This window comes from Salvelinus fontinalis, chromosome 18 (genome assembly GCF_029448725.1).
Source record: "Salvelinus fontinalis isolate EN_2023a chromosome 18, ASM2944872v1, whole genome shotgun sequence".
NCBI lineage: Eukaryota > Metazoa > Chordata > Actinopteri > Salmoniformes > Salmonidae > Salvelinus > Salvelinus fontinalis.
This window is the reverse complement of record NC_074682.1, coordinates 51,176,136-51,198,699: the sequence shown is the minus strand read 5'-3', so window position 1 is coordinate 51,198,699 and position 22,564 is coordinate 51,176,136. Positions and strand designations below refer to the sequence as shown.

Here is a 22,564-nt window from a genome sequence, read left to right as displayed (position 1 = left end):
CTATGTTAGAAGACCCAGACCTTGTTACCTAACACCTCTATGTTAGAAGACCTTGTTACCTAACACCTCTATGTTAGAAGACCCAGACGTTGTTACCTAACACCTCTATGTTAGAAGACCCAGACCTTGTTACCTAACACCTCTATGTTAGAAGACCTTGTTACCTAACACCTCTATGTTAGAAGACCCAGACCTTGTTACCTAACACCTCTATGTTAGAAGACCCAGACGTTGTTACCTAACACCTCTATGTTAGAAGACCCAGACCTTGTTACCTAACACCTCTATGTTAGAAGACCCAGACGTTGTTACCGAACACCTCTATGTTAGAAGACCCAGACCTTGCTACCTAATACCTCTATGTTAGAAGACACCGCACAGAGGCGTCATAATCCTGTAATGACGATGCAATGATGAAAATGAATAATTGAAATAATTATTGTCCTATGTGACTCAGTAAGAGCGTAGCACTGGCCAGGCTAAGATCATGGGTTCCATTCCCAGGCTAAGATCATGGGTTCAATTCCCACAGGAAAAAAAGTGTCTGCTAACTGGCATATTTGATTGATTTGTGTTCTTTGAGCATGTGCAGTGCATAACCGTTTTGTGACTGTTCCAACTCCAAGCTTTTGGGAGTAGTGCATCACTGTAAAATGATGATCTAGTTTCCCTTCCTGTATTGCAGTCAGGGTGTTATTATGACTGAAGTAGACATATCACTGCCCTGTACTATGGCTCCAGGGCTAACAGTTGCCTTGGCAATATGCAAACAAGATGGGAATACAAAATAAACAAACTAGATGATAATAATCATATCCATGTTGGGCTAGTAGTGGTGGTCTGAAATAAATCTTTGCATTATACAGCCATGGTGATGATTGAGAGCTTGGAGTTCATTGAAACCAGTCCATTGAGAACAGTAATCTATACAAATCTAAGCAGGTCAAAGCTGAGCAGGTTGGTTTCAGAACATGCAGTACATTCATTCTGGATCACAACAGAGTAGAATTGTGAGAGAAAGAGCGAGCCAAAGGTTTTTAAAAAACAAAATAAATAAATAACTTTCTGGCAATTGTCATCTCAATAGGACAACTATTACAAAAATAATGATCAATTAGAGCTGTAGGAACTCAGTGGCCTTGTGGTTTGAGTGTCTGCTCTGAGATCGGAAGGGTGGGAGTTTGATAGTTGTAAGAATCTGACCCGGTGCATCTCTACTTGGCACTCAGCATTAAGGAGATAGATTTGGAGTAGGGTTGAATATTTTACAAATGTTCCATCCTGAGAATAAATCACTTTTCTCCCAGGTAACCCAGTATTTCCTGCCAAAATGTGTATTGCACAAGAGACAGAGATTATACACTTATGAATAACCCCTCATTCATTAGATAAATGGCTAATACTGCATGAATGTTGTGTCTGAAAGGGGTAGGCTAGGACATCTATATGAAACAAAGGATCCCCTTACAAAAAAATATTGCAGTTAGAGTGCAGTATAACTGCAGTCAGAGTGCAGTGTAGCTGCAGTATGCTGTAAATACTGCATCCACAATAACACTGTGTTTTTTTACTGCAGTAATTTTGTAGTGTAAGTGCAGTTAGAGTGCGGAATAACACTGCAGTTATTCTGCAATTACTGGGTCCAAAATACCACAGTTATTTACTGTACATTTACTGCGGTTTCAAAACTGTAATCTTTTTTTGTAAGGGTCTATTTGGAATGGCTGGAATTTGAACGGAATTGTTGGAGAGAGAGAAAGACTACAAGAGCGTGCTCCCGCATGCATGCACTGATTTAAAACAACTACAATAAGGTACAATAAAAACATATGGTGGCCCCCGAAAGCCAGACGGAGATGTGTAAATTAGACGCGCATTCAGTCCTTATGTTACTGCAGCATAGGCAATGCTGGAGCAAATGTAGGGCCTACCTGTCACAAGAAAAAAAAGTTACCATGTTGAGATTAAACATGTGCTGTCTGTCCCCACCCTGAGTGTTGATCATTGATTATGCAGATAGCAGAGCGAAGGCCATAGAGAAGAACATATTTAGACATCTCATATAATTTAACAGTTCCATTTCACATCATGCTGTTCATATAAATAATTGATTATCATTTACAGGTTTATCGCGGGATGGGCATAGGGAGTGGTTTTTGGAGGGAAATCTTGGTATATCTCGGTAACCCATTTCCCGGCATTCAACCCCAATTTGGGGTAAGGCCCTGTGATAGATTATAGATAGACCATAGCATCCTGTTCAGGGAGTGTACTTGTACATCAAGCTGCCTCACGCTATGCTCCGGGCTCACACAACCCAAGGCTACTAACTGCTGTATGAAGAAAAGACTTAAAGGCTTAGCCCATTTCTATAATTTACTACCATGATGCTGAACATTACTAAAGGTAGTGTACAGTATGCCATTATTAGATACAATTACTTTTTCCGTTCTGTTTGCTCTTAGGAGTCTAGGCAAGGTTACTGTAAAGTACAACTGTTGATTTAAAAGGGCTTCATAAATATATTGAATTGATTGATTGATTGATTGATTGATTGTAAAGTCCTCACCAGGTGTCTTTTCTGTGAACACCACCTTGGAATCAGAGGTGAAGTTCTGTCCTGTCAGTATCACCTGTTGTCCCCCTAGAACCGAGCAGCGCTCCACGTCCTGGCGCTCTACAGTGGGAAGCTCGTGGGCCGACCTCTGGGCTGTGGAACGACAGTAGAATGTCTTTAAGAGAACATTAGAACAACCATAGGAGAACATGAGTCACATTCTGAGGTGCAACGTGTTGCACAAGCTGTGAGTAAAATAAGTGTAAAGGGAAAGGGAAAGGGAGATACCTAGTCAGTTGTACAACTGAATGCATTCAACTGAAATGTGTTTTCCGGATTTAACCATTTCAACTAAGAAATGAAGGCATATTATCCATTCCAATGCAAATGACTCATCATCACGTAGATGACTAAATTCTAGTTATATAATCCCCTCCTTTTAACGCACATCAATGAAGAAAAGTTCCTAATTCGATCACTCTGCAGATTATTTTTTGTGGTTGATAGCGAAGCGTTATTGTTATTCTATGTATTATTTTGTTTCTTTTTTTCTTGACAAATAATTCAAGAATAAACTCTTAGAAAAAAGGTGAAAGAGTTATTCGGCTGTCCCAATAGGAGAACCCTTTGAAGAACCCTTTTTGGTTCCATGTAGAACTCTTTCCACAGAGGGTGGAAAGACATGCTAGCAGATACCCATAGACTTCCAGTCATTGCGCTAATGCTAGTTAGCATTGCCTTGTAAATCTACCTCTAACTTCCTTCATACTGGACACAGAGACATAGAAATGGTATCCACGAGTTGATCAGAAGTAGATAAAAGGCATTATTGCCAAAATCCCGAGTATCCCTTTAACAATTCACTTTTTTGACTATATAATTCTTATGATTAAAATAATCATCAAATATCTTCTTCTCTTGGACTAAAAGTCAGATTCACTCCAAATTGTATCTTTGGAGAAAATAACGTTTGAGAAAATAACGTTGATGCATTCAAATATGGCCACACTATAGCAGAAGATGAATATTAGCACATAAAATATGCAAACAAATTAATATTCTTCTCATGAACCATAAGACCAAATTACACCAAATGTGGAATAGTAATCAACAAAGTTAGAGAGAACCTAATGGATCGGTCAAATTTTACATGTCCTTTTAAACCACTGTAAATTCACTCCACCTTGGCCTATCAACTTGAAACTTGTCATCACTATCAGGGACGTCCCAAAGATGAACCTGACTGAATTTGGTAATCATCTTCTCCTCATGAACCATACATCATATTCACTCCAGATCAGTCTTTAATGGTTTTGAGATTTTTTGTTGTTGCTGCATTTAAATATGGCCGCACAGTACCTATAGATGCACGTTAGCACATATGCTAATGCTAAAAATACTTTAAAAATCTTCTACTCATGAACCACGAGTTAGATTGACTCCAGATTTTGTATACAAACTCAATGAATTAGCTTCTAATGAATTTAAGAATGATTATTTGCTGCATTCAAAGTCGGCAATGCTAGACCACTAGATGGTACCATATCACACCAAGACTATAAGAACTGAACCGATGCACATGGGGCCATGAAATTTGGTATGTAAACCTTATGTAGATGTCCTTAAAAGCTGTGTGAATATAAAGCCACTGCGACTTTAGATGGCTGCACCAGAAAAGTTTGTGGCACTATAGATGTCATTGGCACCAGTTGCACATTAGGATACTAGAGCAATAACTATTTCTCAAGTGAACTTGAATGTTAGATTTAATGCAAATTAATGTTAGATTTAAATTATGCAGATGAAGAATGTAAGATATTGTGATTTGCATACGTACATTCAGAAAGTATTCAGACCCATTGACTTTTTCCACATTTTGTTATGTTACAGCCTTAATCTAAAATGGATGAAAATAGTTGTTTCCCCTCATCAATCTACACACAATAGCCCACATCTAAAGCAAAAAAAGTTTTTTTTTTTTTAATTTTAGCAAGTCTTTAAAAAACGGAAATTACACATTTATATAAGTATTCAGACCCTTTACTCAGTACTTTGTTGAAGCACTTTTGACAGCGATTACAGCCTTGAGTCTTCTTGGGTATGACGCTATGAGCTTGGCACACCTGTATTTGGGGAGTTTCTCCCATTCTTCTCTGCAGATCCTCTCAAGTTCTGTCAGGTTGGATGGGGAGCGTCGCTGCACAGTTATTTTCAGGTCTTTCCAGAGATGTTTGATCGTGTTCAAGTTCGGACTCTGGCTGGGCCACTCAAGGACACTCAGAGACTTCTCCCAAAGCCACTCCTGCGTTGTCTTGGCTGTGTGCTTAGGGTCGTTGTCCTGTTGGAAGGTGAACCTTCGCCCCCAGTTTGAGGTCCTGAGCGCTCTGGAGCAGGTTTTCATCAAGGATCTCTCTGTACTTTGGTCCGTTCATCTTTCCCTTTAACCTGACTAATCTCTCCGTCCCTGCCACTAAAAAACATCCCCACAGCATGATGCTGCCACCACCATGCTTCACCTTAGGGATGGTGCCAGGTTTCCTCCAGATGTGACGCTTGGCATTCAGGCCAAAGAGTTCAATCTTGGTTTCATCAGACCAGAGAATCTTGTTGCTCATGGTCTGAGAGTCCTTTAGGTACCTTTTGGCAAACTGTGGGCTGTCATGTGCCTTTTACTGAATAGTGGTATTTGGTATTTTATTAGGATTCCCATTAACTGCTGCAAAAGCAGCAACTACTCTTCCTGGGGTCTATACAAAACATGAAACATGACATAAAACAGAACATAAATAGACAACAGCTCAAGGACAGAACTACATAAACAAATAAAAAATGACAAAAGGCACACGTAGCCTACATATCAATACATATACACAAACCATCTAGAACAAATAGGGGAAAGGCGTTGTCCTGTGAGGTGTAGCTTTATCTGTTTTTTGAAACCAGGTTTGCTGTTCACTTGAGCAATATGAGATGAAACGGAGTTCCATGCAATAATGGCTCTATATAATACTGTACGCTTTCTTGAATTTGTTCTGGATTTGGGGACTGTGAAAAGACCCCTGGTGGCATGTCTGGTGGGGTAAGTGTGTGTGTCAAAGATGTGTGTAAGTTGACTATGCAAACAATTTGGTATTTTCAACACATTAACTTTTCTTATAAAAAGAAGAAGCGATGCAATCAGTCTCTCCTTAACTCTTGACCAAGAGACACTGGCATGCATAGTATTTATATCAGCCATCTGATTACACTGAAGAGCAAGACGTGCCGCTCTGTTCTGGGCCAGCTGCAGCTTAACTAGGTCTTTCCTTGCAGCACTCGACCACACAACTGGACAATAATCAAGATAAGACAAAACTTGCAGGACTTGCTTTTTTTTACAATCTAAGGTAACACAAAGTAATTTAGTCTCCTCAGCTTGTTCAACAGCCACACAATTCATTACCAGATTCAGCTGAGGTCTAGAACTTAGGGACTGATTTGTACCAAATACAATGCTCTTAGTTTTAGAGATGTTCAGGACCAGTTTATTACTGGCCACCCATTCCAAAACAGACTGCAAGTCTTTGTTAAGAGTTTCAGTGACTTCATTAGCTGTGGTTGCTGATGCGTATATGGTTGAATCATCAGCATACATGGACACACATGCTTTGTTTAATGCCAGTCGCAGGTCATTGGTAAAAATAGAAAAGAGTAGAGGGCCTAGAGAGCTGCCCTGCTGTACACCACACTTTACATGTTTGACATTAGAGAAGCTTAGATTAAAGAAAACCCTTTGAGTTCAATTAGATAGATAGCGCTGAATCCACGATATGGCAGAGGTTGAAAAGCCATAACACATACGTTTTTTCAACAACAGGTTATAGTCAATAATATCAAAGGATGCACTGAAATCTAACAGTACAGCTCCCACAATCTTATTATTATCAATTTCTTTCAACCAATCACCAGTCATTTGTGTCAGTGCAGTGCATGTTGAGTGCCCTTCTCTATAAGCATGCTGAAAATCTATTGTTAAAATTCGTTTACAGAGAAATAGCATAGTATTTGGTCGAACACAATTTTTTCCAACTGCATACCTATACGCAGCAAGCTTATAGGTATGCAGTTAGAACCAGTAAAGGCAGCTTTACCACTCTTGGGTAGCATAGACTTTCCTCCAGGCTCAGATTAAAGATATGACAGATAGGAGTGACTAGAGTCAACTACCATCCTCAGTAGCTTTCCATCTAGGATGTCAATGTCAGGAGGTTTGTCATTATTGATCAATAACAATAATCCTTCCACCTCTCCCACACTAACTTTACAACATTCAAACTTGCAAATCTTTTCTTGCATTATTATTATTATAAAAAAAATGTATGTTGGCATTTCCTGCCTAAGTTTGCCCAATTTGCCAATGAAGTAATTAAAATAATTGGCAACATCAAATGGTTTTGTGATGAAGAAGCCTTCTGTTTCGATGAAAGATGGAGTTGAATTTGTCTTTCTGACCATAATTTCATTTAAAGTACTCCAAAGCTTTTTTCCAAGATCATTGATCTTGGCTTCATAATACAGTTTCTTCTTCTTTTTGTTGAGTTTAGTCACATAATTTCTCAATTTGCAGTAAGTCAGCCAGTCCGATATGCAGCCAGACTTATTAACCACCCCGCATCTCTTTCAACCATACAAATTTTCAATTCCTCATCAAACCATGGAGCATTAACAGTTCTAAAAGTCAGTTTCTTAACAGGTGCATGTTTATCAAATTGGAAGAAGCAATTTCATAATTTCAGCAAGTGCAGCGTCTGGATTAATCACATCATACCAACAAATATTTGTAACATCATACACATAAGAGTACCAGCTAAATATTTAGTATGATCTCCAATACACTATTTTAGGCCCAACTTTTGGAACTTTGGCTTTCCTGGATATAGCCACTATACTGTGATCACTGCATCCAATAGGTACTGATACAGCTTTAGAACAATGTTCTACAGTATTAGTAAACATGTGATTGATACATGTATATGATCTTGTTCCTGTAGTGTTTGTTAACACCCGGGTCCCCAAGAAAGTAGACCTCTCTGTTTACATCACATACACTATCAAGCATTTCCCACATATTATTTATTATTTATTTAAGTGGGTGGGGTTATATCCTTCCTATTTGGCCCTGTCCGGGGGTATCTTCGGATGGGGCCACAGTGTCTCCTGACCGCTCCTGTCTCAGCCTCCAGTATTTATGCTGCAGTAGTTTGTGTCGGGGGGCTAGGGTCAGTTGGTTATACCTGGAGTACTTCTCCTGTCTTATCCAGTGTCCTGTGTGAATTTAAGTATGCTTTCTCTAATTCTCCCGTTCTCTCTTTCTTTCTCTCTCTCTGAGAACCTGAGCCCTAGGACCATACGTCAGGACTACCGGGCATGATGACTCCTTGCTGTCCCCAGTCCGCCTGGCCTTGCTGCTATTCCAGTTTCAACTGTTCTGCCTGTGGTTACGGAACCCCTACCTGTCCCAGACCTGCTGTTTTCAACTCTTAATGATCGGCTATGAAAAGCCAACTGAGATTTATTCCTGATTATTATTTGACCATGCTTGTCATTTATGAACATTTTGAAAATCTTGGCTCTCTCTAATTTTCTCCTTCTCTCTTTCTTTCTCTCGGAGGACCTGAGCCCTGGGACCATACGTCGGGACTGCCGGGCGTGGTGGCTCCTTGCTGTCCCCAGTCCGCCTGGCCTTGTTGCTGTTCCGGTTTCAGCTGTTCTGCCTGCGGTTATGGAACCGCCACCTGTCCCAGACCTGTTGTTTTTCAACTCTTAATGATCGGCTATGAAAAGCCAACTGAAAATTATTCATGATTATTATTTGACCATGCTTGTCACTTATGAACATTTTTGAACATCTTGGCATAGTTCTGTTATAATCTCCACCCGGCACAGCCAGAAGAGGACTGGCCACCCCTCATAGCCTGGTTCCTCTCTAAGTTTCTTCCTAGGTTTTGGCCTTTCTAGGGAGTTTTTCCTAGCCACCGTGCTTCTACACCTGCATTCTAGCTGTTTGGGGTTTTAGGCTGGGTCTCTGTACAGCACTTCGAGATATTAGCTGATGTACGAAGGGCTATATAAAATAAACTTGATTGATTGATTGATCTAGATACTGACTGTTAGCACTTGGTGGCCTATAGCAACACCCCAAAAGAAAAGGCTTTAGATGTGCCAAGTGAACCTGCAACCACAACACTTCAATAACACTTGACATGAGATTTTCTCTAAGCATTACACGGATATGGCTCTGAATATATATACTGTATATATACAGCAACACTTCCCCCATAAGCATTTCTGTGTCTTCTATAGATGGAATATCGTTGTATTGCTACTGCTGTATCATCAAATTAATTATCTAAGTGAGTCTCAGAAATAGCTAATATAGCAAGTTATTGGTTTCATGAACCTTATTCCTAAGGCTACGTAAATTAATATGGGCTATTTTCAGCCATTTCCTGTGTAGCTTATCAGAGATTTGCAAAATAGCAAACAAAGCAAAATAAAAATAAAAATACATTGAGCAGTCCATTAATCAATTGGTATGCGTGTGCTGGCTTCCGTCTGGCCACTCTACCATAAAAGCCTGATTGGTGGAGTGCTGCAGAGATGGTTGTCCTTTTGGAATGTTCTCCCATCTCCACAGAGGATCTCTGGAACTCTGTCTCCGTGACCATTGGGTTCTTGGTCAGGGAGCCTTAGGAAGAGTTTTGGTGGTTCCAAACTTCTTCCTCTTAAGAATAATGGAGGCCACTGTCTTCTTGGGGACTTTCAAGAAAGTTTTTGGTAGCCTTCCCCAGATCTGTGCATTGACACAACCCTCTCTCTGAGCTTTGAGGACATTTCCTTCGACCTCATGGCTTGGTTTTTGCTCTGACATGCACTGTCAACTGTGGGACCTTATATACTGTAGACAGGTGTGTGCCTTTTCAAATCAATTGAATTTACCACAGGTGGACTCCAAGAAAGTTCTGGAAACATCTGAAGGATGATCAAAGGAAACAAGATGTGCCTGAGCCCAGATCCGAGTCTCATAGCAAAGGGTCTGAATACTTATGTAAATAAGGTATTTATGTTTTGTATTTTTAATGAATGTGCAAAAAAAATCTAAAAAACAGTTTTCACTTTGTGATTATGGGATATTGTGTGTAAATTGATGAGGAAAAAATTATTGGATCAATTTTAGAATAAGTCGATAACGTAACAAAATGTGGAAAAAGGGAAGGGATCTAAATACTTTCCGAATGCACTGTATCTGTATAATCACATAGTGTTGCCCTATTATGTGGTCTGAACGTAGTGAAAAGTAGATCTTTTATTTAGGAAAATTAGAAACCAGAAGTTGTGCCGCTTGAGCAGTCAGCGTATATATATTATAAATATAAACATTTAAATATAAACTCAATACATGAATGACTTTAATTCAAAGATAACCAACCTACAGCACGAGACTACACTTCACCTACGTCATCCTTGTGGTATTGAGAGATAATCATGGTAATGCCTTGCCTGATTGCACGTAAAGGAAGATAGTTCCTACATGCTTGCTTTGATATCCAACTGATCTTGTGTCCTTCCTGTCATCCTGTGAACCCCGTTCATTGCTGCTCGCAGCTAGATTTATGATTATTATTTGTAGTAGTAATAGAATTTTGGGTTTCAGGAACAAAAGTTCACTTACAACACTCGATGGGAAGGGAGGCCACTTGAAGAGAGACATACTGTCCTCCTGGTTGAGGAATATGGACCCGAAAGACAAGGCGGACACAGGTGTTTTTGCGTCCCATGTCTGTCTCGCCTGTCCTGAGCTCGATGTCAGCATTTCTCAGTTTTAGTATCCCAGCACAGTCAATCCTTTACAAGGCAAGTAAAACAATGTTTTATTAATTATTTTATACCCTAGCTCTGAAAACATATGTGTGTTTGTGTGTGTGTGTGTGTGTGTGTGTGTGTGTGTGTGTGTGTGTGTGTGTGTGTGTGTGTGTGTGTGTGTGTGTGTGTGTGTGTGTGTGTGTGTGTGTGTGTGTGTGTGTGTGCGCATGCATATGTATGTTTGTGTGTGTGTGTGTGTGTGTTTACTGTCTCTAACTTGACTGCTCTCCTTACACTGCTCTCATGTTGTTCTTGGGCTCCAGAGGGATCTCCAGGACCTTGGTGCCATGGACCTTTCTCTCTTGGCTTGGTGTGGTGACCGTTTTCCCCGTGATGCGGTGCACCTGGTAGAAGGCATGGGGTTTGAGGACCCTCTCGTCAGCCGTTCCGATGAACACCAGCAGACCCAGTGGAGCAGTGCCTCTGTACCCATGAAGCTGTCGAGAGATACAACCAAACAAACCGTTTTACCTTTAAGGGGACGTTACACTCCAAAAACCAACGTTTTCAGACCTCAATAGTGGTCTTGTGTTGAGATATGTCCACATCCCAAGACATCTATTGCGTAGAATCACCTATGTGCCAAAACCAAATCTTATTGGCTGCTTATCTTTTCCATTCATTTGTGGTTTAGGCAGAGCTGACTCTACGCAATCAATGACATTGGATGTGGGTTCTGAAAACAACTGACACACTTCGATCTTGGAGTGTATCCATTTAACATTTTTGATACTGTTGAATTCAAGACTGTGTCCTCTGTACTGCAGAGCTACAGTATTCTTACAGCTTTTAAACATGACAGTAAATAATCATATCATTCTAATATGTAATCCACGGGACCATAATTCATTCTACACTCTTAGAACAAAAAGGTGCTATCTAGAACCTTAAAGGGTTCTTCGGCTGTCCCCATAGGAGAACCCTTTTGGAACCCTTTTTTTCTAAATGTACTTATCAAAATATTAACTGATAAACTTGTTGAAATCGGAGACGTCCATAATTACTTTGAGAACATCAAGGGTTAACTACCTCCAACAATATCACAGTTGAATTCTGTTACATAATGAAGGAAAATGACTTCATAGGTTACGAAAGGCCAACTCCCGACATAATTATTTGCATATGGCTAATGGTTAGCAGAAGGATAGCATCACTACTGTTGCCCTGGACCCAGAAATGGCTTTCACATCCTGAGATGAGAAGACAGCTCACTGCATTAGTAACTATACAATAAAACCAGCATGGCTTAGTCAATATGTCCCTGAACTTTATACTTCATATGGGTGGATCTTCCATAATTTAAAATACACTTGAAAGTTAACCTCGATCCCAGGCTTAAATGGTAAAGAGCCGGGAGCGTTTGGTACCCTGGTCCGTTCTATGTAGCGTGTGTGAAACACAAAGGAACCCTGGAACCCTGCGTCAGTAGCAGGTCCAGGATTCAGGACTGGCGTGTCAGGTATTGGGTTAATTGCGTGGAACTGTTTCCCCCTTGTAAACAAGCTAGCTTGCTAATGTCATGTTGAATTAACGTCTCGCAAATCATACCCTGAATCGGTTATTATCAGGTCATGTGAAACCAAAATGTAATTCTCACAAATGCTCCAGGAAACCAAACCAGCGTACAGATTTTCATATGAAAACGTCCTATGGTGGTTTAACTGTGCTGGTTTTGTGGTTGAATGGGTTTAGTCATAATAATGCAGGCTGATACATTTGTTCATTTACATATTGTTGCTGGGCACCTGAGACAGACATGGTGACGTAATGACAAGGAAATACCACCACAGACACATATTCATACACACAGGAGTAAAAGCTTCACTGTACACTGAGTATACCAAATTAGTCGGGGCCTGGATCCAACAAGGTGTTGAAAGCGTTCCACATGTCAACACCCATATATACATACATCAAATAAAATCACATTGTACTAGTCACATGCGCCAAATACAACAGGTGTCGACCTTACAGTGAAAGGTTTACTTACGAGCCTCTAACCAACAATGCAGTTTAAAAAATACGAATAAGAAATAAAAGGAACAAGTAATTAAAGAGCAGCAGTAAAATAACAATAGCGAGACTATATACAGGGGGTACCAGTACAGAGTATCGCTTGCCTTGCGATACTCTGTCTATGACTAGGGTGGCTGTAGTCTTTGACAATTTTTACATACATAATGTACATACATACAAAGGTTAAACAAACACACAATCCCCCATCCCCACACCCAGTACCTGAACCACAGTGTGTCCTCCGCTGGCCGCTTTGACTGCTCCCCTGCTGCCCTCTGTCTCGTAGTGGGCCCGGTGGTGCTGTTTAGGCTGCTGCTCCAGACAGAGCTCATACTGGTCGGAGTGACTGGGCAAGTGCCACTCTAGAGGGGGCAGAGATGGCACAGGGATGCCACTGATGAGTGAGAGAGACAGAGAGAGAGAGAGAGAGGGAGAGAGAGAGAGAGAGACAGAGAGAGAAAGAGAGAGAGAGAGAGACAGAGAGACAGAGAGAGAGAGAGAGAGAGACAGAGAGAGAGAGAGAGAGAGAGAGACAGAGAGAGAGAGAGAGAGAGAGAGAGAGAGAGACAGAGAGAGAGAGAGAGAGAGAGAGAGAGAGAGAGAGAGAGAGAGAGAGAGAGAGAGAGAGAGAGAGAGAGAGAGAGAGAGAGAGAGAGAGAGAGAGAGAGAGAGAGAGAGAGAGAGAGAGAGAGAGAGAGAGAGAGAGAGAGAGGGTTTTCACTTGTAAGATTTCCTGCCATAACACACAAAATACACATCAGTACATTACATCACAATTTCAAATGAAATTCCTCTTAGGTTTTCTTAATACTACTTCTTTACCTGTCATTACAGATTCATGTGACTGTCATTACTTCTTTACCTGTCATTACAGATTGACAGATTCATTACTTCTTTACCTGTCATTACAGATTCATGTGACTGTCATTACTTCTTTACCTGTCATTACAGATTCATGTGACTGTCATTACTTCTTTACCCGTCATTACAGATTCATGTGACTGTCATTACATCTTTACCTGTCATTACAGATTCATGTGACTGTCATTACTTCTTTACCTGTCATTACAGATTCATGTGACTGTCATTACTTTTCATTCTTATGAGGGATCATCTTTACCATAGCACATTGCACATTATACCTGAAGGCTCCATGGGCTAGTGAAGCCGGCCAGAAAGATGTAGGGACGATGTAGAAGGTCTCAGCCCCAGCTCTGCCTCTCTGCCCATGCTCCCCCTGGCTCTCTCCATACGTATAGCACTCAACGCTGGGCCGCACCATCTTGGAGGGGACCGCCCTGGGTATGCTGGAGCTGAGGCTGCTCAACACCTCTTCAACGCTGGGCATCTGCTGAGGGGCATTGCCCTGTGGGTCAGCTTGGGCCAAGGGTCGTCCTTGGGGGTGGTGAGGTGAGGGGCTGGGGCTTGGACTCCGGGAGCGCTGCTGCTGCTGGCTGGTGGTCCCCAGATTGGGGCCGCTGTACTGGTCGTAGGTGCGTTTTCCCTGAGGAGAGGCGGAGCGAGAACGGGGGTAATCGTGGGAGTGTGGCGAGGAAGACCGCTGACTCTGCGGTACCAGGAAAGTCTCCTCTGTGATGCTGGTTCGCGGGGAGGTCCCAGGGGAGGAGTGGGCCGAGGACGTATGGATGCCCTGGAGGCCCGGGAGGAGGTCCAAGGCGGTCAAGCCAACCATGCCCCCACCACCACTGGGAGATACACAAGGCGAGACCCAGGGCGAGTAGGCCTCTGACAGCCAGCCCGTGGAGGAGTTGCTGCTGGCAGGGCTCTGGGGCTCTCGATAGGCCATGTTCTCATAGCCAGGCACAGTCAGGGCCGTGGTTCTGGGGCTGGCGTCCAGGGGATGAGTCTGGTGAGGGTCCCCTGATGGGGTGATCTCAATCCTTGGGCTAGGAGAGGGAGCACCCCTTGGCCTGGAGGGGAGATCCAGCGAGTTAAACCCAGGCCCAGACAGGCTGTCAGGGACAGGTCCATGGTGGTAAGAGGAGTGGCTGGAGGTTGTAGGGGCGTTAGTGGAGCTTCCGTCACAAGGGTAGGGCACCATAGATGAGGGGTTGTGATCTCCGTGAGGGGGAACCCCTGAGTTGTCTGCTAAGAATATGGCAGGATGAAGGGAGTACTCATTTAGGCATTATGTATTGCAACATTTCAGGATCAGAATGGTGATTTCTTCTAAACTAACACCTGCCATTTCAGTGACTATTTTTTTGTTCTTAGAAATTTTGTTACCAACTATTTTTTTATGAACATCAGGCAATTACCAGCAATAATAGGAAACTTGTTCTTAAAACAGCAGGCATGTGAAATAGACATAGAGTTACACTGGGTCGAGGATTTTACAACATAAGAGTTTGACAGCTGAGTAGACTGTTCCTCTATTATTGGATAGTCCATAATTCAACAGGGATTATATTTGGCTATGGGACAGATCAACATTTACTGGTGGAGAGGCTGGTCCAACTCAAGGTATCATAAACAAAATGCACCCCCCTTCCCAAAGTCCAAAATACTTTCACATGACCCTCCCCTTGTACTTTAAAATACATTGAACACCCTCCCCCATCATAGAATTAACTCGGAGTAATGTTTACGACCACAAATAACAGTAAATATAGTGACCCTGTGTTTATAAACGTGGATATAGACTTTTCTACTTCAGCATGCTTTTGTGGCACAGTCGATGCCACGTAGGGCTACGGGCCAAAGGTTGAGGGTTCACCGACCACCACAGACGAGCTCACTCTCACTGCCTGTTCCATTACACTACGATCAGAACCGGCTGCAGACAATAATCAGCTAGGACGAAATCAGATTTTCTACATTTTGTTGCCATATTTATAATTATATTAAATATATGCAACACATTTTCCACCAACAGGTTTCTGCGCCAATGCAACATACAACCAATAAACAATGCATACCGACTTCAGGCACTTCAATATCATGGTTTTCATTTTCAACACAACAAGAAATAGACTACTGCATGTCAATCCCTCCCTACATTGTATGCTGACCCAGTAACACAGGCTTAGCTTGACAATCTCTGAATGTCATTAAACTTTTTGGTGTTTTATAACAGATGTCTATTTCAATTCCTCAATTAGCCACTGCACAGTTTGGATTGATTTTATTTGTCAGTTAAAAAAATAAATATATGCACAAAGATGTTTTCAAGTGACCAGGATTCCACAATAAAGTCGGGGACTTATTTCCATTGTGGTCCCTATTTTTTTTACATAAATACATATACAATTCCATAGATACAGACACATTTCAAAGATACAGACACATTTCAAAGATACAGACACATTACAGAGATAGAGACATTACAGAGATAGAGACATTACATAGATAGAGACACATTACAGAGATAGACACATTACATAGATACAGACACATTACAGAGATAGAGACACATTACAGAGATATAGACACATTACAGAGATACAGACACATTACAGAGATAGACACATTACATAGATACAGACACATTACAGAGATAGAGACACATTACAGAGATATAGACACATTACAGAGATACAGACACATTACAGAGATACAGACACATTACAGAGATACAGACACATTACAGAGATAGAGACACATTATAGAGATAGAGACACATTATAGAGATACAGACACATTACAGAGATAGAGACACATTACAGAGATAGAGACACATTACAGAGATAGAGACATTACAGAGATAGAGACACATTACAGAGATAGAGACACATTACAGAGAAAGAGACATTACAGAGATAGAGACACATTACAGAGAAAGAGACACATTACAGAGATAGAGACACATTACAGAGATAGAGACACATTATAGAGATAGAGACACATTACAGAGATAGAGACACATTACAGAGATAGAGACACATTACAGAGATAGAGACACATTACAGAGATAGAGACACATTACAGAGATAGAGACACATTACAGAGATAGAGAGGAAAACATGCTCAACCTCCAGATGAGTTTGAGGGGGGTGTTTAAGTACAGTTTTTACAAGCTGGTTTGGCTGATATTGGGGGTGCTGGTGAACCATGATGTGCAGCATAATCAAAGAGACACTGGACTAGCGTACTTGCCAGAGTCTTTAGGGGGTCTATAGGTTTCCATCCAACTGGGGACAGATTTTCATGTGAATATTCTAAAATCTTCCAAAAAGAATATGCCATTTCAGAGTTTCCTTTCGGAAAATTTGGAGGCGTACAACATGACAGCGAAGATTTTAAATTACCGAACATTTGAAAAATGTAATGTACATCCATATGCATTCAGATCCACCCTGTGGCAGCCAGCACCATCAATAAACAAGGGACGTTGCCCAAATGAGCCACATTTACGTGTCCTTAAAAACAGCCTGTAACAAATTACAAAATCACTATTCCTTGTGTTTCCATGTGTAGCATATGCAAAACTTTATAGCCTATTTTTCTATTTTGTTTTTGGTTACTTTCCTAAAAAAATAATTGTCCACCTCACGGTTCAGCTGTCCGAGGCATTGCATGCATAGGCCTTTAGGGTTAGGTGTCCACTGTATGATATTAATATTTTAATAAATAAATAAATATATCACGGAAGAAAAGCTTAGGCCTAACCCCAGAGAGAAGGAGAGAGAGATATGCTGGTGGCATGCTACGACACACATTTCTTTATGTCAGATCGTCTACTGTGTCTGCTATACAGACATAGATGTACAGAAACAGGGCAATTGGTTCATTTTCTATCAGAAATATTTTTCTAAAGATAAGCATTATGTTGTTAGATTATAGGAGTAACTCTGGTAGGCCTGAAACAGTCTTCCTCACCTCAAGTTCAACTGTGGGAGTCCGTTGGAGCGCCGGCGCACACTGCCTTCATATCATAGGCCTGCAGTAGCTAAAGCTTAATAATAGCCACATCATACCAAACCTTCACAAACTATTGTTAACTTTATTAGGGTAATATCAAAAGTAAAAGCCATTGTTGTTAAGGGGAAATATGAGCAGAAGAGCGAATAAACCAGGGAAAAACACACTACCCTCCCCTGTGCCCCCCAAAAAACCACACAACCCTCCCCAAAGCGAAAAACATTTTTTTGACAGCCCTCCCCCATTTTGGACCACCCCTCACAGTAAATTATGATCTGTCCCTAAATATAAACTAAATCGCAAAGCCATGCATGAATTTGAACAGTGGAGACCACAGACCAGCATGTCAAAGCTATTAAAATGTATTCTATCACATTTCGGTTTGTGACTGTAGTCTTTTCTGACTAGGCTAGTGTACAAAATATGATTATGTGATTAGGCTACTTTTGTTTTTTAAATCACGAATAAACATCGAATTGTTGTAAACTCCAATTTAAACATAAATGATTGATTGATTGCTCTTGACGGCACTTCAAGATGCTCTGCACAGTTTGGATTGATTGATCGATTGATTTTGTCTGTCAGTTAAACAAATACATATATATATATATATATATATATATATATATATATATATATATATATATATATATATATATATATATATACATTGAGGCTGGGACTTATTTCCATTGTGGTCCCTATTTGTACATAAATACGCATACAATTACATCGATATAGAAACGTTACAGAGATAGAGACGAAAGAAATGCTCAACCTCCAGATAAGTATGAGGGTAGATTTTAACTACAAAACTACAAACTTACAAGCTTTATTGGCTGATAGCTTATTTTTTTGTTAATGTTTGGGGCTCCTGGTAAACCAGGATGTGCAGGCATAATCAAAGAGAAACTGGACTACCAGAGTCTTTAGGCGACAGATATTCATGTGAATATTCTAAAATCTTCCATCTTTTCTGAGTAGGCTAGTGTACAAAATCTGATTATGTGATTAGGCTACCTTGGTTATTTTTGTTATCCTGAATTAACATCTAATTGTTGTAAACTCCTATTTAAACATACATTATTGATTGAATGCCCTTGGCGGCACTTCAGGAAGATGCTCTTACCTTCAATCACGCGAAAGTCGTCAGATGGGTTGTACAAAAACAGGTAAGAAAAGTCCAACTCCTCTTGACTGTTATCTTGACCAAGATCTTCCACAAGCTCCAAAGAATGTGGGTCATTGTCTTTGTAGATGGAAGTCATCTTAAGCACGTAAATGATTTATCAAAATGAAAAGAGAGACAAAACAACAGCTAATGTTAGGCTATACTTTAGGCTTTTCACGACGATTCTGAATTAACTTCAGGCAATTGCAACAACGGAAGTCTAATGGTTCAAATGAAATATGACAGCCACATAAAAATAAATCAGGCTGTCGATATTGCTTCCTGTTTCTATTCTGTTGCATAGCCCATTTGAGGCGGGTGATTCTGTGGTGATGATGTAACTGTGTCGGGTAATTTTGTATCAAATGTTTTGAGGCTGCAAATGTAGATGATATATTTGGATTGTTGCTCAATAAAACAACAGAGACGGAAAACAGAAAAGAGAACAGAAACAGAAAATGACACTGCATTTTGTATTTAAGGTGCAACAAAGCTATACTTCACTATTATAAGGCTAACGAGTGGCGCAGCGGTCTAAGGCACTGCATCTCAGGCGTCACTACAGTTAAATAGTTAGTTAAATAAAGTTGAGTTAAATAAAGGTAACAAATAAAATACAGACACCCTGGTTCGATTCCAGGATGTATCAAAACCGGCCGTGATTGGGTGCGGCGCACAATTTTCCCAGCGTCGTCCGGGTTTGGCCGGTGTAGGCTGTCATTGTAAATAAGAACTTGTTAAATAACGGTTTAAAATATGTATATGTTTAAGAAATAATTGTACATAGTTAACTTTATGTTTTAGATTAAACAGGATATAATTGACTGAGCCGGACAAACAATGTTTAATTTTGGAAGCATGTTAACATAATATAATACTAGTGACTTGGCTGATTTCTGTCACAAGTGGAATGAATAGGCCACTAATCCATTGGGTGGTGCTACTGTTACACGTACCCAACAGCCAATATGTCTTGTGTGGAATCCGTCATTTGGGGGCAAAGGATACTTTGAATGTTAAATCCAAAGTGGATTAATTTGAGCCAGGGCCGGTATTCATGAAGCATCACAGAATAGGGGTGCTGATCTGGGATCAGGTCCCCGCTGCCCATCTAATCTTGTGCTGTGATCTAAAAAGACACTCTCAGACATTTTATGAATATCGCCCGGCACGGGCTAACAGCCCTGTAACCAGTAGGAGGCATAATAACTCTAGTTTTGTAGATCAGCCCCCAAACTTCACTCTGAGACATTTTATGAATACGGCCCTGCACGGGTAGCAGCCCTGTAACCAGTAGGAGGCATAATGACTCTAGTTTCAGAAGACATGAGAAGCTATTATCACATGACAAGATACCCTGACAGGGATCATCAGATGACAAACACACACACACACACACACACACACACACACACACACACACACACACACACACACACACACACACACACACACACACACACACACACACACACACACACACACACACACACACACACACAGGCATCAGGAAAAAAATAATTGAGGGTTCACTGATAAGCCTGTTGTTGACAGAATGAGCCTTTAAACACATGTCTTCACCTGGACACACCACAGTGTAGATTCATGTCTTCACCTGGACACACCACAGTATAGATTCATGTCTTCACCTGGACACACCACAGTGTAGATTCATGTCTTCACCTGGACACACCACAGTGTAGATTCATGTCTTCACCTGGACACACCACAGTATAGATTCATGTCTTCACCTGGACACACCACAGTGTAGATTCATGTCTTCACCTGGACACACCACAGTGTAGATTCATGTCTTCACCTGGACACACCACAGTATAGATTCATGTCTTCACCTGGACACACCACAGTGTATACTAGATTCATGTCTTCACCAGGACCCATCACAGTGTAGATTCATGTCTTCACCTGGACCCATCACAGTGTAGATTCATGTCTTCACCTGGACACACCACAGTGTATACTAGATTCATGTCTTCACCAGGACCCATCACAGTCTAGATTCATGTCTTCACCAGGACCCACCACAGTGTAGATTCATGTCATCACCAGGACCCACCACAGTGTATACTAGATTCATGTCTTCACCAGGACCCATCACAGTCTAGATTCATGTCTTCACCAGGACCCACCACAGTCTAGATTCATGTCTTCACCAGGACCCACCACAGTGTAGATTCATGTCTTCACCAGGACCCACCACAGTGTATACTAGATTCATGTCTTCACCAGGACCCACCACAGTGTATACTAGATTCATGTCTTCACCAGGACCCACCACAGTGTATACTAGATTCATGTCTTCACCAGGACCCATCACAGTCTAGATTCATGTCTTCACCAGGACCCACCACAGTGTAGATTCATGTCTTCACCAGGACCCACCACAGTGTATACTAGATTCATGTCTTCACCAGGACCCATCACAGTCTAGATTCATGTCTTCACCAGGACCTACCACAGTGTAGATTCATGTCTTCACCAGGACCAACCACAGTGTAGATTCATGTCTTCACCAGGACCCACCACAGTGTAGATTCATGTCTTCACCTGGACCCACCACAGTGTAGATTCATGTCTTCACCTGGACCCACCACAGTGTATACTAGATTCATGTCTTCACCAGGACCCATCACAGTCTAGATTCATGTCTTCACCAGGACCCACCACAGTGTAGATTCATGTCTTCACCAGGACCCACCACAGTGTATACTAGATTCATGTCTTCACCAGGACCCATCACAGTCTAGATTCATGTCTTCACCAGGACCTACCACAGTGTAGATTCATGTCTTCACCAGGACCAACCACAGTGTAGATTCATGTCTTCACCAGGACCAACCACAGTGTAGATTCATGTCTTCACCAGGACCCACCACAGTGTAGATTCATGTCTTCACCAGGACCCACCACAGTGTAGATTCATGTCTTCACCAGGACCCACCACAGTGTAGATTCATGTCTTCACCAGGACCCACCACAGTGTAGATTCATGTCTTCACCAGGACCCACCATAGTGTAGATTCATGTTTTCACCAGGATCTACCACAGTGTAGATTCATGTTTTCACCAGGACCCACCACAGTGTAGATTCATGTTTTCACCAGGACCCACCACAGTGTAGATTCATGTCTTCACCAGGACCCACCACAGTGTAGATTCATGTCTTCACCAGGACCCACCACAGTGTAGATTCATGTTTTCACCAGGACCCACCACAGTGTAGATTCATGTTTTCACCAGGACCTACCACAGTGTAGATTCATGTCTTCACCAGGACCTACCACAGTGTAGATTCATGTCTTCACCAGGACCCATCACAGTGTAGATTCATGTCTTCACCAGGACCTACCACAGTGTAGATTCATGTCTTCACCTGGACCCACCACAGTGTATACTAGATTCATGTCTTCACCAGGACCCACCACAGTGTATACTAGATTCATGTCTTCACCAGGACCCACCACAGTGTATACTAGATTCATGTCTTCACCAGGACCCATCACAGTCTAGATTCATGTCTTCACCAGGACCCACCACAGTGTAGATTCATGTCTTCACCAGGACCCACCACAGTGTATACTAGATTCATGTCTTCACCAGGACCCATCACAGTCTAGATTCATGTCTTCACCAGGACCTACCACAGTGTAGATTCATGTCTTCACCAGGACCAACCACAGTGTAGATTCATGTCTTCACCAGGACCCACCACAGTGTAGATTCATGTCTTCACCTGGACCCACCACAGTGTAGATTCATGTCTTCACCTGGACCCACCACAGTGTATACTAGATTCATGTCTTCACCAGGACCCATCACAGTCTAGATTCATGTCTTCACCAGGACCCACCACAGTGTAGATTCATGTCTTCACCAGGACCCACCACAGTGTATACTAGATTCATGTCTTCACCAGGACCCATCACAGTCTAGATTCATGTCTTCACCAGGACCTACCACAGTGTAGATTCATGTCTTCACCAGGACCAACCACAGTGTAGATTCATGTCTTCACC

General features: G+C 41.5%; 1 protein-coding gene across 4 annotated transcripts in view; it reads right to left on the bottom strand.

Annotated features, from left to right (window-relative positions):
• Window positions 1–18,952, bottom strand: part of LOC129815721 (nuclear factor of activated T-cells, cytoplasmic 2-like) — a 37,166-nt gene extending 18,214 nt beyond the window's left edge. For 2 of the 4 annotated variants that reach the window (XM_055869787.1, XM_055869785.1), the window contains exons 1-6: window positions 18,486–18,951; window positions 13,618–14,584; window positions 12,698–12,869; window positions 10,694–10,896; window positions 10,269–10,441; window positions 2,570–2,710 (exon numbers count right to left, since the gene is read on the bottom strand). In XM_055869787.1, the coding sequence (XP_055725762.1) occupies window positions 2,570–2,710; window positions 10,269–10,441; window positions 10,694–10,896; window positions 12,698–12,869; window positions 13,618–14,584; window positions 18,486–18,624 (1,795 nt within the window). In that variant the 5' untranslated portion in view covers window positions 18,625–18,951. Of the gene's footprint in view, window positions 1–2,569; window positions 2,711–10,268; window positions 10,442–10,693; window positions 10,897–12,697; window positions 12,870–13,617; window positions 14,585–18,485 lie in introns of all 4 variants that reach the window. The other 2 variants (XM_055869784.1, XM_055869786.1) reach the window with 2 other exon arrangements.
• Window positions 18,953–22,564: the final 3,612 nt, after the last annotated feature.